At 55.5% G+C, this 17,831-nt stretch overlaps 2 protein-coding genes across 2 annotated transcripts; one reads left to right on the top strand and one right to left on the bottom strand.

Moving 5' to 3' along the window:
* The first annotated feature begins 449 nt into the window (after positions 1–449).
* On the top strand, positions 450–6,872 carry CUNH1orf174 (chromosome unknown C1orf174 homolog). The gene is made up of 4 exons (XM_010627825.3): positions 450–563; positions 4,000–4,113; positions 4,897–5,376; positions 5,731–6,872. The coding sequence occupies exons 1-4, from the start codon at positions 549–551 to the stop codon at positions 5,836–5,838; spliced, it is 717 nt and encodes a 238-aa protein (XP_010626127.1). The 5' UTR covers positions 450–548; the 3' UTR covers positions 5,839–6,872.
* Positions 6,873–8,787: 1,915 nt separating this feature from the next.
* Positions 8,788–17,829, bottom strand: Dffb (DNA fragmentation factor subunit beta; the record flags this gene model as incomplete). Its single annotated transcript, XM_010627895.2, has 6 exons — positions 8,788–9,986; positions 14,310–14,410; positions 15,824–15,994; positions 16,371–16,450; positions 16,850–17,038; positions 17,673–17,829. Coding segments are annotated over 6 exons (933 nt in total), but the record flags the coding sequence as incomplete, so codon positions are not given.
* Positions 17,830–17,831: the final 2 nt, after the last annotated feature.

A 17,831-nucleotide genomic window follows, 5' to 3' on the forward strand; every position in this document is an offset into this window, starting at 1 on the left:
GCGTCCCCCAGTGCCCGGTGCGGCCCTGGCCCGGGGAAGCCGCATTGCTCCTGGGAACGAGAGGGGCGGCCCGGTCCTCCGCGCTGCGGGGAGACACGACGATGTGGAAACATCGCAGGCCGGGTCACCGCCCAGGGCAGCTGCGGCGAGGACCAGAAACCAGGGCGGGGCGCAGCGAGAAGCCCGCCGGAGCGAGGAGGGAGAACCCAGCTGTAGGCCCTCCCCGCGTCCCACAGATAAGCTGCGGAGAGAGACGCCAGGGACAACGAAGGAGCCGCCCCACTCAAACATGGAGGCCACGGAGGCACCGAAGGAAACGGTCCCCAAATGCACTGCCAGCCACACCCGGCTTCCGGGCCCGGCGTCCCTTCCCCAGGTTTAAACTGGGGAGCTGCGCCCCGCCTGCTTATGCAAAGAACAACTTTGTTGGGTCACGTGCCTGTTGACGCCGGACTGTGATTGGCTAGACCCGTGATGACGCCCGACGCTGCAGTGCCTCGGGTTGAGGCCTCGGGGTTCTTTCTCTGGGGAGATCGCCGCTCACACTCATGAGGAGCAGGAAGGTGAGGAGGAGTTGCCGTTCACAGGGGGTGCGCCGACTGTCTGGGGAGCTGAAGATGGGCGGTCTCCGCCTGGTCTCGCCCCCGGCAGTAAGGGGTTCCCCGCCATGCCCTAGGTGCTGTGCTGGTTATTAGGCCACGCCCCCGGGGAGGGGCCCAGGCCACGCCACGCCCCCGGGGAGGGCCCACATCCTGAAAAGGGGGCTCCAAGCTGGCCTCTTGGGGTGGGCTCTTAAACTGCTTTCCCAGGAATAAGACAGGCTCTTGGCGGTCTTGGGGTTCCTATTCCTCCATTGATGCCCCTAAGGGAGGCGGCTCAGCGCTTGAGGTCTGCCAGGCCCCTAGGTGGCCTGAGGGTGGTGGGACGGGGCCAGGCTTGAGGGCCGGGAGTGGGAACTGGGTCCAAAGCGCGCGCCCTGGGGCCTTTGACCTGACACACAGAGGCGGCCCGTTCCATCTTCCTGCGACTCTACAGACAGCAGCAGTTGTACCTTTTTAGTATCCAACCTGACAAGTCACTGCAGGGGTCTCACTATGCAATCCAATCATCCGCCTGCCTCAGCCTCCCAACTGCTGGGATTACAAGTGTGCGCCATCACACCCGCTATTTGGTTGAATGTTTAAGCCCATCCACTTGTGTTACAGATGTGCATGTGCCTGGTTACACCTTGTGTCTTGTTCCCTCTTCTTCCTTTGCATAAATGAACACTTTCTACTAAACTTTTAATGTGACGACATATTGTGTGCTTGCGGCTGTTTTGCCTTATACATCTTGACTTAATGAGCCGCAGAGCTGTACGACTTAACTCCGAGGAGATGGCGCTTCCCTTTGGCCGCCTTCTGTGGTCTTTGGTGACTGACTGCATGGCATCCGCCGCTGTTCAGTGCGGGTTGGAATTCTGACTGTGCCATCTCCTGAGCCCAGCCCGATTCACCCACATCCTGAGATTTGTTGCAGTGGACACAGTACATTTCTGCATGTGTTTTCCAGGTATTACTGTGTGCATTTGCTTAAGTTACTTAAGAAAGGAAGAAAATGGCTAGGGATGTGGCTCTGCTTTCCTGGGTTCAATCCCCAGTGCCACAAAACGTTGAAGCATCTTTTACAGGTAGGCGATTACCTCGCCTGGTGCTGCTGTTTTTGCATGGCTCTGAGGAACTGTCAAAGCCAAAGAACTCCCTTTACTGTTTCTTTGAAGAGAATCTTCTGGAAAGAGCTTCTCTCAGCTTTTGTTCATCTGGAAACATCTTATTTTGCCTCCACTTCTGAAAGATAGCTTTGCTGAATACAGGGTCCTCGGCGGGCATTTTTCCTTTCAGTCACTGGACACTGCTGTCCCCTGGCCTCCACTGCTTCTCCCGGGGCCGCTGTTCGTTGCTGAGGCTCCTTTCAGCTAGGGCAGAGAATGCTGCTTGCAGGGCTTTGACTTTCACAGATGTTAGTGCTGTGTCCAGTCTCTGGGTTTATCCTGCTTGACCTGTTTGCGTTATTCCTCCTGGAGTTCATTTCATTGAGACTCCTGAATGTCTGGATTGTTGTTGTTTTGAATAAACATGGGAAGTTTTCAGCCCTTTTTCTCTCCTTTCTGCTTGGCCCGTCACAAGTGTGTTACTTCGTGTCACACTGCCAGTGTGTCTGAGTGGCTGCTTTCCTTCATCATTTTATCTGTTCTTTACATGTTCTGCCATCTACCTTCAAGTTTGTTTATACTTTCTTCTGCCAGATAACATCAGCTGTTGAGCCTCTGTTGTACCTTTTCAACTACAGAATTTCTGTTTGGTTATTTCTTGTGTACATATGTGTATTTATAGGCTGTATTTTATATGTGTATATATGTACATGCACTCAGACGCCCTTTATACTCTCCGTGTGATGTGACATTTGTATCTCTCTTTACTTCTTTCTTCCTGTCTCTTTTGTACTTCAACTTGTCTGTAACAGCTACATTAAGTCTTTGGTAAATCTGGTCACTCTTACAAAGGCAGCCTTTATCTCTTGTTTATTCCACTTTCCTATTTTATTCTACTTCCACTTCCTTACATGCTTCATAATTTTTGTGGGACACTAGACACTTTAGACAATATACCTTGAGCCTCTCTAATGCAAAAATACTACTTCAAAATAGGGTGGTTTTTTTCAGCCCAAAACAACATGCTCAGAAAGTTTCGGACCCTGGAGCATTTTGGTTTCTCAGATTAGGGCTGCTCAACAGGCACAGTCTATGCAAATATTCCCAAGTCTCTCTGTCAGAATCTTTGAAGCAGTGGTTTCAAAGCTGCTGTCTCTGTGACCATGCTGCTGCTCAGGGCTCTTCCTGTCTTTAGCTCCTTCCTTCACCTGCCTGACTGACCCTCGGTTCTTGGGCTGGGGCTATGGACCTGGGCTGCCCCATCCTTATTTCCCTGGTTACGGTGGGCTTTCTCCCATTTTAGTTTCTTGTGGTTTGTTTGTTTGTTTGTTTGTTTGATACCAGGGGTCGAACTCAGGACCTTTCACTTGAGAGGAAGGCTCTCCCCCTTTTTAAAATGTCCTCTCCAGTTGTGGTCATGGAGCCTGGACCTCTGCCTCGGCAACTCTGGAGGTCCCAGGGCTCCAGGATATGGGGCAGTGAGGCACCCTAACAGTTTCTAACCTGCCTGTATTCCTTTTGTGTTTGGTTCCTCTGCTGCTGAATGGAACACCTCCCTCCACTCCTGCATCCCCAGGTCCAGGGCCTGGTGACACAGCAGCTTATGAGCTTACAGTTTCTACCTTCACTCCTTGGTTTCATTCATTACTTCTCTTTATTATTCACTTTCATTTTCAAATTTCCAGGTTGAGCTTTAGAATGCATTCTTATCTTAGAGCAGTATGGCATCCTAGCCTGGATTGTGGAACAGAAAATAGGATTTCATGGAAAAACTGATGAAATGAAAACAAAATCTGTAGTTCAGTTGATATTATATGGATGCTCATTTCTCAGCATTGCCTTGTGCTATTTTTGCTACTTTCCCAGAAGTATCATTCCTATTATTAAATAGATATAATTAATTTAAAGTCATCCCTAAAGCAGGTTAGGTTAGATATTCTGAACCTATCCAGGATAACACAGAAGTGGATGGTGTGCTGACAGTGGATTTATGGGACAGAAGCTGCTTGCTTTACACTGTGTGAGCGGGGTGGAGAGGAGGTATAAGGCCACCGGCTTTGGCTGTCCTGTTGCCGGCCGCAAGGGACTGTGACCCAACATAGAAGTATAAGGGCTTTGAGGAAGGGTCCGTGCTGTGTACTCTAGGCACGCGAAGTGACCTCATGTCTGACAGCCAGCTGAGGTCAGGGGACAGGCTGTCAGTGCTGTGCTGGGCGCACACTTCCAGGCAGAGGCTGTCCCTCCCTGCGGGTGCGAGTGTGGGAGGTGCCTGCACTTCCTTGGGCACTGACTGAGCCTCACTGCTCTAGCTCGCAGGTGGAGTGCGGTCTTCAGCGCGCCTGAGAGCCCGAGGTTGCTCCGCAGACATCGTAGCCCCCGCCCAGGACACCACCTGCTCCACGTCCCCCAAGACGGCATGCCTGGTGAGCCTCATACCACAGAGTGCCGCGGTCTGGCAGGGCCACCGTCACAGATGTGTCCAGTATTAACCACCAGGGAGGCCCATCTCGGCGATGCGCCCCGGCGTTGGCCCCAGAGCGCATGTGTCTGCAGAGATCCGGCCCCGAGACGGTCCCATCGGAGGTGGCCTGCCCAGTGACGTGCGCACATCGCCTCACTACGTCACCCTCTGTAAAGCCTTGAGCACGAGCAGGGCCACGGGGTGAGGAAGGGACCTCAGATCCTCTGCTGTTCAGCTTAGTGCAGCTGTCATTTCCACCCAGGGTGGCTTTGCTTCCCTGGTGCCACAGCCAGACTTGGCACAGCTGCACGCCAGTGACTGGCAAGGTGCCTCGCTCTGGGAGGGGCTCTGTCAGAGCCACTTTAACAAATACCTGCTGAGCACATGGGACGAGGCAGGTGCCGCCCTGTGAGTAAAGCGCAGATTCTTGCCTTCGCTCACAGAGCTTGCTTCCTGTCGCAGGGAATGAACGTGGAGTCTTTTACTGTAATTTATCATGAGGAAACACGCATCCCCCAAGAACAGGAACTGCGTCGGGGTAATGCTGGGGCTTGTGTCTAGGTTCATTCCTAGCCATCAGCTCGGACTCTCCCCCCTTGGTGGCAGAGCGACAGGTGATGGTGTGAGAGCTGTGGTTCCAGCGTTCGCATTGTCTCGGGTGGGAGAAGACATAGGAGCCTCTGGGGTGCACGCCTTGTATTTCCTGGATCTGTGTGGGTTCCCTTATATTTTTCTTCCTTGGCAGACTTCGTCCCACAAGACCCCAGACAGGCGAACCTCAAAGAAGTTCAAGTATGACAAAGGTCACCTCGTGAAGGCAGAATTACAGAAACTCATCTCCAAAGGTGACAACACTGCTCTGCCAGAAGTGGCGCCCAGGGCCCCGTGCACAGGCGTGTCTGCAGAAGACAGCGCATTGCCCCCGGGCAGTGACACAGCTGTCCCTGCCCACCAGGAGGCTGCAGCTCTTCCCCACGGTGGCTGGCCCAGTGCAAGTGACACTGTCCCCGCTGAGACCGAGGGCAGCCGGTCCCCTCCAGAGCCCTGCGCCAGTGTGGCGGCAGAGGAGTCCAACGGGAGTCCCAGGGGAACCCACGAGGCAGCATCTGCCACAGCAGAGACGCAGGAGCCCCTGCTTCAGATGGACAACAGCGCCCTTCTGGACGATGACAGCAATCAGCCCCTGCCAGTGAGCCGGTTCTTCGGGAACGTGGAGCTCATGCAGGTAAGACCGCGCCTCTGTGTGTGAGTAATGGCTCAAACAAGTAGCAACTTAAGCAGCATGAGAAAGGCTAGGACCTTGCCCACCGAGGTCCCGCCCTCCAGCTCCCAACCGAGTCAATGCCAGGCGGTGCCAGGTGAAAGGGGGTGTGCCAGGCCCTGTCTGCAGGCCTAGGGACACAGAGGCCCCCTGCACCCGTCTTGCTGCCTCTGGTTTTGAGCCGGCACCTTCTGCACCAGGGCGGGGTGTGCAGACCAGAAGCGAGGCACAGCACTGAGTGGGGTGCACTGCAGACGTGGTGCGGGTGTGTGTGTGGCATCGCTGAGACTCAAGTCCCTGCTTTCCTCCCCTCTTAAGGACCTGCCGCCGGCCTCCTCCTCTTGTCCTTCAATGAGCAGACGAGAATTCAGAAAAATGCATTTCAGAGCCAAAGATGACGAGGATGACGAAGATGCAGAAATGTAGAAAACAGTGATTTTTTTTTTTTACATACTTCACACAATTAACGATTTGACAATGGAACAAATCGTTAAGATTTATATGAAATGCTTCTCCAAGGGAATGTGTCCCTTGTGGGACTTCAGAAGTGACCCATGGAAATGAACAGCACAAAACGCCAGGCACCCAGGGAGCTTGCCTTGCAGGACTGCAGCAGTCCAGCTGGGGGTTTAGCCGAAGGCGATCTCTGTCAGCATTGTGTAGGTAACATGCTGGCACACTGTCCGTTATAGGAAGCTGATGAGTCTTGAGATTAATTCAGCGCCACTCTCTAAAGGCCTCTTCTGTATTTCTGAAGGTGGACCTGCTTGCCTTGAAAACTCTGCCAAATACATGTGGGAGAAGAATAAAATATACGTTTTGAAAATACTTTTAAAGCAACGTACCTAAAACTATTTCTTCCTCAAACGTTTGAGAGCCCAGGGAAGAAGTGAATCCTGTCCCTGGCTGGGACCACCTGTCAGGCTGTGAACCAGGCATGGCCCCCATCCTTCTCTTGGGTACTTCTTCCTCTCACTCACTAGCTCAGCCAGCCTCGGGGTGCTACCTTTGCCCCCAGTCCCACCATGCACAGAGACCTTCTCCAGCCTCTCCTGCCACCAGCCTTGCCTAAGGAGGGGTTCCCTGGTGAGCAGTGGGGACTTGTCCTGAGAGAGCAGGAGCCTCTGGCTTGGTGACCACAGCTGCCCAGGACCTCTAAGCTGTCTGCCCTGGAGGCCTAGGAAGTATTTCCCGTAACATAAACAGGAGCACAATGCACCTGTAAGACATTTTTCAGTGCTTTTCCAGTTCAAAACCTTTCTCACTCCCCATACCAGTGATTTTTGTGCAGTCATCCTAGTTTCCATGGTGACCATTTTCCCATTAGCCATGACCTTCACCTACCAGGAATAACATTGTGACTTATTGATTGATGAACTAGAATTTGAAAGTGTTGCTTGTAAAGTCACTGAGAGCCAGGAAAAATAAAGTACAACCTTGCATTGCTGCGTGAGTGGTGATTAAAAACAGCACCTGTTGAGAGGCAGTGCCTTGGCTCAGACTAGAGCATCCCATCCTTCCCATAAGTAGCCTTTAGTCAGCGCCACTGTCCTCCATTGCAGGGTGACTACAGGAAAGCCGCATCCTCGTGGTCCCTGTGGAATGGAACACATGTCCCTTCTGGGCCACCCTGTCCATGTGCCAGCCTCAGCCCTCACAGATTGCCGTGCCTGGTGTGAGCACCATCCTGGTCAGCTGCCCTGCAAACCTCAGTCCTGGGCAGGTCCCAACATGAGTCCTTCTCCCTTCTCCTTCACCCAGGCCAGCCCCAGAGACCTGATGGTGCCACTTTAGATGGCAGAACAGACAACCCAGTGGACTCTTCTAGATTTGAGGTGGCAGGGATGGCCAGCCTAGGTCCCCAAAGGCTGCTGTTGAGTGGGGATGGAGTCACCGTAGCAGCCCAGGTATCAGACGCAGCAGGGAGGAGGTAGGCATGCCTGGCCTTCTGGGTATCTCCTCCCATCAGGGACTCAGACCCAGTCATCCTCCCTGTGAGGAGGGGTGTCAACCACGGAAGCGGGGCCAAGCTCTGGTGTCTGAGTATTACTGGGTGTCAGCTGTGTCTGCAAGGCACTCCTGAGGACCTTGGCTGCTTCACTCCAACTGTCCCAGCTCAAATTGATGCAGCAGGGCCATGGCCTCAGGCAGACGAAGCCACAGATCTTCTCTGCACTGGCAGTTTAGGGTTTGGCCAGATCCCTTCCAGGATCCTTTCAGTGGATAACCTTAGTCTGCAGCATGGTCTTGCTTAGCCCCTGCTCACCACCTCCTGCCATCGTGGTGGTCCTTCCTAAGACCCAGCATGCCTCCTCTGGTCCCTGAGCTCTGGCTCCTGCCAGTGTCAGCTCCTCCAAGAGCCCTGTCACTTGGGTGGCCAGAACTGATGGCAGCTGGCTGGCTGTTTCCTCGTAGGGGCAGGAAGGCCAGGACCCTGAGGCCTTGCTCACTGTAGCCTTCTGTCTGCAGAGACTGCAGGGAGAGTGGTGGCCTCTGCAATCTCACCATTTGTCCTTTGAAGCCCAGCATCAGCACCGGGACACCGCAGCAGTAGGGGCCCCCCTCCCTGGGCTCCTAGGACGTCTCTCCTTCCTGGAGGACAGCCAGCCCATAACCTACCACAGGACAGCATCCTGGGGAGGCTGGGACACTTTGCCTGCCACCCTCCAGTGACCTTCCTTAGCACATGCAGGGTCCCTTCCTCTCCCAGCAGGACAGTCCTCACAGCTGCCAGGCGAGTCCTGGGTCTCCCAGCAGGGCAGGGTATGGGCTGTCAAGATTCCCTCTGCCCTGGCTGCTTTCCTGCGCCCTAGGGACCAGCTTACAAAGGCTACCACTGGCCCTTGCTGCCTAGCTGTGAGTACCAAACGGCTTGGTGTAATTTGTGTGTGTTCTGGCTCACCAGACTCAGACACACTGGGCACAGCACAGGGGACCTGCATCGCATGCATCATGCTGTTACCAGGGACGCCAGACAGGCACAGAGAGAGGCAGCGGCCCTCTGTCAGGGTGCTTAGGAGAAAGGCTGCGCTCACGCAGGCCCACAGTGAGAGGCCGGAAGCGGTGCACACCAGGCCTGGGTGCCAGGGGGCCTGGGAACTGGAGCAGCTTGTTCTCCAGACCTCACTGCAGAGGCTTCCATCCAGCTCCTGGCTGCACATGTGGGGCCCACCGACTGCCAGAAAGTTCTGTGCACAAGTTCTGCATGCAGAAGCTGGGCGCCCCACTCCCAGTGCCCTCCTTCCTGACAGACCACAGATGCTGCTGCCACGCAGAAGCTGTGAAAGCCCACACGCTGTGCCACTGAGGATGGAACCACCCATGTCAACTGCTCAGAGCTCCCTGAGCCCTCATTATTCCATCATTCTTGATGAGTACAGCTTTTGGACATGTCTCTTTTGGAAAAGCTTTATTTTTATGTAAGTAAAAAACATCCAAATATTACAAAATATAGCACTTTGCAAAGTACATTATAAAGTACTACTACAAAATGATCACTTTAAGAACTCAAGTATTGTAAATACATGATGTAGGAATAAGTCCCTTGTGCTGTGACCCCTCCCGCCACATCCCTAGGATTACTGCTCTGAGCAGTTTGGGGTGTTTTTCCAGACTGTCCCTGCTTCCCAAGCCAGCAGGTCACACTCCACAGCCAGACCTCTTGTACGTTCAGTGGCTTTCCGTTCCCATGTACAAGCACCTCAGGAAGCTTCAAACACTGCCACTCGCCTGTGTACGTGACTGGGCAGAATCGTGAAATGAATGATACCTGACCATTATTCACCCACGAAACAGCAATTCACACAGCTCGACGTGATGCAGCAAATTCCCTATGGACATCTGGTCTCCCATGCTGCACTGTATACAACTCAGCAGTCTCTCCCCGGCTTGCTTTTATGGCACGCAAACATTTTACAGATGGTCACACCCCTCCGTGGCTTTCAGAGGAGTCCAGAGACTAAGCTGCCCTTTGTGAGCAAATAGCACAGAGCTGAGGCAGAAGAACACACGACCCTCACTCTCGCAGCCACGTTCAGCCCCAGTGGCAGCAGAGACCCTCCCGAGACGCACAGCGCTGACAAAGGCAGAATGTGGAGGACCCTGAGCACAAGACCATTTTCCCACGCTCAGCTGGGATCTAAGCGTGTCCAGTGAGCATGCATGCTGGCTCTGGAGGCTGGGTTCTCAGAAGGCAGTGTGGATGGGTTCGGACCTCACACCAGGACCCCAGGAAACAGCTCTGACGTTCTCCAGGAACTACTGGAATGACAAAAAAAAAACAGCACCCATTTCCATTTCAGTCAGCCTGGGCAAGGCAGAGGGAGGGCAGAGCACAGGGTCACTGGCACTTTCGGGCAGGCCGCCTCCTCTTCGGCCCCAACCGGGATCTGTAGATTCTTCGGGGGTCACACTCGAGCTTGTGGGTGGTCTTCTTGTGGCAGGCGATGTGCACCAGCTTCAGGTTCTCCGGGGTGAAGAGCAGGCTGTAGAAGTACTCCCAGTCTACCTCCCTGCCGCCCTGCTGCTGGATAGCATCCGCCAGCGTAGGTACAACGGTGCGCTTCTTCTCGATGCTGCAAGCAAAGACACTGTGACAGGGAGCTCCGGGGATCCACAGGCCCCTCCCAGAGAGGACACAGTCGGGACTCTCCAGGCAAGTTAGGTCCCTCAGCACCCCGCTGTCGCCAGGCAGACGAAATTATGGCAGGGCTTTGGGTTACCAGCAGCCTCAGCCCTCAGGGTTACAGCTCTGAGCTGCTGGCCTCTGAAACCGCCAGCCACGATCCGACGCCAGCTAATGCTAGACACGGACAGCTGACACCACCACTGCCACTGCCAGCTGCTGCCAGCTAATGCCGGCCACTGCTGCCAGGTGCCGGCCTCTGTCGCTAATCTGTATTGGCTGCTGGTGTCTGGAGCACCTAGTGTTTATAGCTCTTTTCTGAAGCTACCCACTCTGTCCACACCACTCAGGAGAAGACTCTCTGAGCCCATGCTACTGGAGAAATCAATCACAAGCAGGTGCGCCAGGCCACTGGAAGGAGGCTTCACTGGGACAGGATCTGTGCCACAGGACGTGGCAGGCAGACTGCCAGTGCCTAAGCAGCCCTCCTGGACCAGCCCAGGATACATGAGGAGCCTGCCACTCACAGAGCAGCCACAGGCCATCAAGTGGTCTGAATGTGAGCCTGCTGACTGGTCTTAACTCAGCTGTGCGGCTTGGTTCAAGTTCAAGCCCATGGCAGTCACTGAAAGCGGACAGCTCCAGGACAGGTGTCATGGTGGCACAGCTGTCAAGCCAGCCGTCTGGGGACTTGGGGAGCTATAAACTGTGTGATTGAAAGCCGCTGTGTCCCCATCAAAAATGGCACACGGCTGTGCTCACCACGGCTTATCGGGACTCGGGAGGACAGAGATGTCAGTAAAGGGCCGGAGCCCTCCCTGATCCTGGGGGTAACAGTGTCTGGAGTGCAGGAGTGGGAGACAGTTCCTCTGCTGACAGTGCAGCAGCCACAGGGTAACGGGACAATGGTAGGAGGACACCGATCCCGGCTGCCCCATCCATCCTTGGCGATCAAGGGAGGAATAAACCGGAGGGGCGGGACAGCTGTCGGCTGGGAGAAAGGGAGTCAGGCACCTCCTGTCTGTGTCACAGCCAGAAAGCACGCAGGGCTCAGTTCCAGTGCAGAGAGCCACAACCGTGACAGAGGCAGAAAAGACTCAGACAGACAAGGGTGGCTGACTCGGGCGGGGAAGCGATCTGTGTGTGTTGTGGGCATGTGTGAGTCTGCAAGAGGAAAACACTGGTCTCTACAACCCATGTGCGCTGATAAGGAAGGCTGCGAAAAAACGACACAGAAATGCACTAAGAAAGGGGAAGAAAATGCTGCGCTACCCCGGAGGCCATGGAAAGCTGAAATCCAGCAAAAGGAGTGGAGTCGCGGAAGGTTCTGGGTGTGGGGAGACAGCACTGTTTATATAAGTAGAAAGACCACAGTGAGCAACAATCAGAAACAAGAGTAAAACGTCTCTGGAATAAACTCATAATGGGCACTATAAAGTCTTTAGTGCTGTATAATAAAACAGAGATGTGGCTAAATCAATATTGAAGAGACGCATGGCTTTAAATATGTGTTAGAATGAAAAAAAAAAAAAAGACAGAAAACAGGTCCTGGGATTTAGCTCAGTGGTTCCCGCACCTGCCTCATAAGCACAGGTTCGATCTCCAATACCAAAAAAAAAAGACAGAAAACGAATAAGAAACCAAAAATAAATAAATAAAGCGAGAATTTTTAAAAATCACGAAAGTCATGAAGTAAAGGACCCAAGATGGGCACAATGACAAGGGAAATGAAGATGAAATCACAGTGGGGCAGATGCAGGTGATGCCACCCACCAGGGCCACAGGGAGGCCTCACCCATGGCCCTGCACCACCACCCTCCCCAGGCAGCCCTCATGCCACCCCGGTCTCAGACTCTGAGTCCAGGGCCCCATGCTCAGGGTCGGCAGGGCCAGGCCACCCTCCTGGGACAGGTGCCCAGAGGCTGGGACAGCCACCCGGCATGCTGCTTACTAGGGCCTGACCCCCTGCAAAGTCTACGGATTCCTCCTGAACCTGCACCCAGCCTCCCAAGCCACAGCATGCTCTGACCCTATGGGTGGACAGCCCCATGCTCTGCCCCACAATTTGTTTCATCACATGTAGCTGGCCTGTGGCTTTGACCCCCACCCGTCAGGAGCAGGCCTGGCTCCACTGGGGAGGAGACAGACCAGGGTTTCTGCAACTTCCTAATGACTGCAGTGAAACCTATACTTTAATGAAAGCCCAGTAAAGAAGCATGAATGCGTTCATTAGAAGGGAGGGGAAACAGCCGAATATGGAAATGGGTGTTTCATGATACGTCACCACTCTGCTCACCCTGTGTCTTTGTTTTATTTTTTTTGGTACCGGGATGAAACTCGTGACCTTGTGCTTGTGAGGCAGGCAGCGGCGCCACTGAGCTACTTTCCCAGCCCCCTGCCCTGCACCTTCAACTGCCACTGTCATATCTGTGCCTTTCTTCATGGGTCCCCAGAGTGGTGTCCCACACTGATGAATCAGCGTTCCAGAGCAGGCAGACTGCCTGGGGAGCCCCACGCAGGAAGAGAGCTCACGGACCAGCCGGGAAAGACCAGGAGGAGGTTCACGACAAACAGGTTGGAAGGGTCGCTCCACAAGAAGGCAGGCTACACCCTGTCCTGATAAAGGCATCAGGGGACAGAGGCCAAGCTGGGGATCGACCCTCACAAATGAGGAAGACCAAAAGCTCAGGAAAAAGGGAGCCACTAGAAGCATCATACAGGACTAAAGAGACACCAGGCTTCCGGGCAATCAGGAAAACAAGAACTAAATCCAGAGAAATGGTTTGTCACCCTGCAGACATCCCAGAGAGGCACAGTGACACCAAGTGGTGGCTGTGACGCAGAACACCTGGTGAGCATGTGACCTGGCAGGAGTACCCCAGGGGACAAGGCTGTCCTGGGACCCAGCACTTTCCTCGCAGGGAAAAGACACAGGGCAGACACAGGGCAGTGCTCTCCCACGCTGGCATTCCCACACTCCTGGGCCCTGCGCAGGCTGGGTGGGCCCTGAGTCTATACTGCTCGCCGGCCCAGGGCTGCATGTGCTGAGGTACAGAGAGTAGGGTCTCAGGGCAACAGTGAACCCACAGTGAGTGACCTAATGTTAAGCAGAATCCTGCCCACACTGTCAAGGTTACCATGCAGGTCACCTGAGCACAGGACAGGATAACACAGGACACTGCAGAGTGCATGTGTGTGTGTGTGTGTGTGTGTGTGTGTGTGTGTCTGACACGCATGCACATGTGGTAAAGGCCAGAAATGGGTCAGAACAGTTTCCCCTGCGGGTAGAGAACAAAGCTGAGTATAGAAAAGACAAGCACCGACTCTTAACTGAAATGTGCCCTTTACTACAGAATGCCGTATCTCAAGGACACTAGAAGATCTAACTCCACAGCAAGGTCCAGATGCAGTGAGACTCAAGGAGGTCTCATGGTTAGAGCCAAGTGTTCCCACCTGCCCTGGCTCACACGGAGCTGCCACAGATCCCCAGCTGGGACAGCCACTGCTGGCCCAGAAGCCCCCACAAGCTGTATCTGACCTAAAAGTCCCCAAATGTCTCCTGTGTTCAGAGATGGCGCATTTGGAAGGTGACTGGAGCACTCTGCTCGCCAAGGCAGTCATCTAGCAATGAATGTGCCACTGGGTTTGGGGTCTGGACACAGGAGATGGTCACTGGGGGTGTGACCCAGAAGGCTGTACGCTTGTCCCCTGCTCCTCCCTCTACTTCTTGGCCACCACAGGCTGAGCAGCTGTCCTCCACTAGACTTTCCACCATGCCATTTCTCCTTGAAGCCCCTGACCATGGACTGAACTCTGAAACCATGAACCAAATAAACCTCTCTGCCTTAAGCTACAGGTAGCAGGTGGTTTGTTCCAGCAACAGGAAAACAATACACAGCCAGAGCTCCTGCCTTCCCAGGTCCTCTGGCTCAAGCACACAGCCCTCAGCCTCTGACAACCTGGCCGTGGCCCTGGAAGGGCCAGTCTCCACTCCATCCAGAGGAACCAAAGGGCAGAGGGGTGACAGCTGGGTGTCAAGCACATGTCTGACGGAAGGCACAAGAGCAACACCCACACAGCAGCCCCCTGCACGTCCCGCCAGGCCCCTTCCCTGGACCAGGGCACACAGGCACCACCTTGGAAACATGGTGGTGACGACCATGAGGTGCCACCAAGCAGCCTGGCAGAGCAGGACCCTGCAGCTGCTCTTCGGTTTGTGAGCCCGGGTCTGAGGCCCAGCCTCCCACCCAGAGGCCCTGTGAAGCACACTCACATGTGGTCCAGGTTCCATGTGCTAAAGAGGATCCGGCTTTCCCGGTTGCTGTAGGGGTTGATGGAATGCTTTGAGGCACAGTCTTCCAGGTCAAAAGGACCCTGTGTGACCAGAGATAAGGGGGAATGAGGCTCCACTGACCTCCTCCCTGGCAGACAAGCTCACCAAGCAGCAGGCCCCATGAGCACCTGGCCGCTGAAAACGCTGTCTGGGGCAGATGGGGATTCAGGAGTTCTGCCTATGTGTTTGGGATCCCCAGGGGACCACTCAGTTACTGTCACTGTTCGTCAGGACAGCATCCTCAGCAGATGCCTGCAGCAGCCTTGGATGGGCACCTGGGGCAGCCGTCATCCCCAGTGCTCCATGGCACAGGGTCAACCCCAGCCCTACATCCTAGCTCCATGAGGAAGGCATGGACTTTTGGAGGCCACAGCCACCATGTGGCAGGCCAGGGCCACAGACCGTCCACTCCCCATGGGTCCTGGATATTTCCCTGTCACCCCTACTCAGGCTGGCCACCTCACCAAACCTCCCCAGTCCCTTGGCACTCACTGGCAAGATGTCTGTGGGACATGTGCTGAACCCTACAGCTCCGCCTGCCACCTGAGCACCCCCGTAGCTGCCCCGGTCACAGAGCCACTCTTCCTCTCTGGTTCCCACACCCTTCCCCTCCCACTGGCACCTCTAGGGCAGGCAAGAGGGATGTACCATCTCCCTATCCCCTGGATGCCTGGCTCCAGAAGGTCCCCAGTGAGTGGGTGAGTAAGCTCCTTCGAAATCTGAAGGTAAAGCAAATGTGGCAGGAGGAAGTTTTTCAAGGGCAGAGTCTGGACTTCTTCCAGAAGAACTGGCCAGCAGTGGCAGCAAGGGCTAGAAGCCACTGGAAGCCACTCCTGCCACCAGGCTCTGCTGCCTGAACCACCAGGAAGGCCCATTGGGGTGGACCAGAAATGCACCTGCAGTTTGCAAGTGGCTAGAGGTCCGCCATCACAGGGGCCAAGGACAAGCTAGGTTCAGGTGCCATCATTGCCAGAGGCTGGAACACGCCTGACACTTCACAGAATGGTGGTAGAGGCAGGAAAAGAGTTCTCCACATCCAGGAGGAGGCCGACCCCGGGGCTGAGCTCAACTAGTGCCTGGCAGTGCTGCCCCAGCCCTGGCCCTGACTGCCTGAACCCTGCCCGGAAGGCCCGTGGAGGTGAACACCTCTCAGGCTGCCGTGCACAGGAACCTTGCACCTTCTGCTTAACCTACTCCACCAGGCCCCACAAGAGAACCTTTCCTACCAGAACAGTGGGACAAGGCTGGGGTTCCCAGGCACAGCCTGTCACAAATGCAGATTCCCAGGCCCCCAGGGCACCCCCCCACCCTGCTGAGGCCATGCTCCTCACTCTGGATGCGGGTACCCTGACCCCCAGTTTTGCCCAGACCAAGGGCTAAGTCCTTTCCACCTCAACCAGAGGGCTGAGCCAGGCAAGCCACCAGGGTGGCACGGGATAAAGGGTGCCACTCACCTGACAGGAGAACCAGCCCTCCAGTGTACACAGCCGGCCTCCGGCCTCGGCCCCTCTGTCAAAGTAGCTGCCGTGGTACTGCACAGCCTTGAGCTTCTGACACATGGAGCCGAGGACACGCAGGTACTCCTCTCGAGCCCCCACGGCCACCTCAGAGGCATAGCTGCTCACCTGAAAAGGGGAGGCTGACTGAGCCTGGGCACGGGCTGAGGCTGGTAAGGATCCCAGCGGCCTGTGCCCGTGTGCCCTCCAGAGCCTGCCAAGCCCAGGCCTGTGGTCAAAGGCCCGTGGTCTGAGCCACGAGCCACACGGATGCCCAGCGTGGAGGTGTCCATCAGAGCAAATGGAGGGCACGGAAAACTCAACCCTGTGGCGACAGACACATGAGTCAAGATCGGTTCCCACACAGCAGGACTCCACAAGAGGGAAAGGGAGGAGACCTCGGCCAGCAGACAAGGGCGGCCAGAGGCTGGAGAGAGGGAAGTTGGGTGAGTGGGACAGAGAACGTCACCTCTGCCAGGCACGCAGGCCCTCCGCACAGGCTCACCTCTCTCAGGTAGCCCCGGATCCGGCTCTCACAGCTGTATCTCAGGTAGCCAGACTTGTTCCTAAAGCGGGACTCCAGGCCTGCCAGGAAGAAGATCCCCGAGTCACAGGCTGTGCAGAAGCCATACCCGGGGAACAGCTGGCAGTGACACAGCAACGCATTTGATTTTCATTTCGCAGGCATCTCAAATCCCACCAAGGGCTTATCCCTGGCTGGTCCACCAGCTCTTTTTCCAGAAGGGCTGCAGGCACCAGGGTCCCAAGGCCAGAGCAAAGGCAGGCACCTCCGTTTCCATCAGCTCCACCCACAAGGCAGGATATTACTCAGCCTTACAAAGGAATTCCAACTACTGAGGCTGACGCAGGAGAACTGCAACTTCAAGCACAGGCTGAGCAACTTAGTGAGAACCCCGTCTTAAATTAAAAAGGGCTGAGGAAATAGCTCAGCACCCACCATGTTCCCCAGCCCTGTCCACACACCGTCAAACCAAGGTGGGTCCTGGGCCCGCGTCTCAGCTGCGATGTTCTGGCTTGCACTCTGCAGCAGGTCGGCCAGCAGCTTCTGCCGTAGAGGGGCCTGCTCATCCTCAAGCAGCTGCCGCGCGGCCTGGAGGACGCCTGCATGCGGCTCCTGAAACACGCTGAGGAAGCGGCCGATGTCACTCACATCTGCCACCGGCAGGCAACAAACAAAAAGGCGTTCAGTCCATGGAAGGCACACCCTGTCCTGCCCACACAGGACCCTCCAGGGCCAGACTCAGATGTCCAAGGGTGCTGAGTTCCCCGCCTCCTTGAAGCCCAGCCACACCAAGCAGCAGCACCAGCTGCACAGGAGCAGGAAGACCCACCCAGGGCTGGAACCTGCTCGTTTCTCCTGCCCCAGGGCCCTTGCACAAGGGGTGCAGAACTTGCTGGCCAGCTGACTCTGAAGGTGAGACTCACACCTAGGCCTTCAATACAAACGCTGGGAAAGACCCACCTATCTCAGCAAGTGTCCAGGGAGACAGCCTCATACCAACCCTAAGGACAGCTCTGTGACAACAGGGCTGTCCTGACGGGGGAGAGGCACCAGGCTCTGCTGCATATCTACCTGCAAAACTTCATGCCCCACCCCAAAATGGACTTGGAAGAATTAAAAGGACAGGCTACTGGAACCGGCCTGAAATCTCAACACCCTGGAAGGCTGGGGCAGGAAGATCGCAAGTTCAAGCTTACCCTGGGTAACTCAGGGACTAAGGGAAAGAGGGCGGGAGGGGCCGGGGATATAGCTCGGAGTGAAGGCCCTGGATTCAAGGTACAGTACCGCAAAAACAACAGTGAACAACTGCGCTCCTGGGCAGGAGGCCGCCGGCTTTGCGGATGGGCGCCGCGGGCCAGCGCTGACCCCTAGGCTGACCCCCAGGCTTCCTTCCGGTCCGCACCCGAGTCCCCGCACTCACAGCCCCCCCAGGTCTGGCCGGCG

Source organism: Fukomys damarensis, unplaced genomic scaffold (assembly GCF_012274545.1).
Source record: "Fukomys damarensis isolate Sample0158 unplaced genomic scaffold, DMR_v1.0_HiC HiC_scaffold_23, whole genome shotgun sequence".
NCBI lineage: Eukaryota > Metazoa > Chordata > Mammalia > Rodentia > Bathyergidae > Fukomys > Fukomys damarensis.

Coding starts and splice junctions, on each gene's coding strand:
- CUNH1orf174 (XM_010627825.3), top strand. Junction 4,114..4,896: donor CCCCCAAGACGGCATGCCTG/GTGAGCCTCATA, acceptor CTTCCTTGGCAG/ACTTCGTCCCACAAGACCCC. Junction 5,377..5,730: donor GGAACGTGGAGCTCATGCAG/GTAAGACCGCGC, acceptor TCCCCTCTTAAG/GACCTGCCGCCGGCCTCCTC.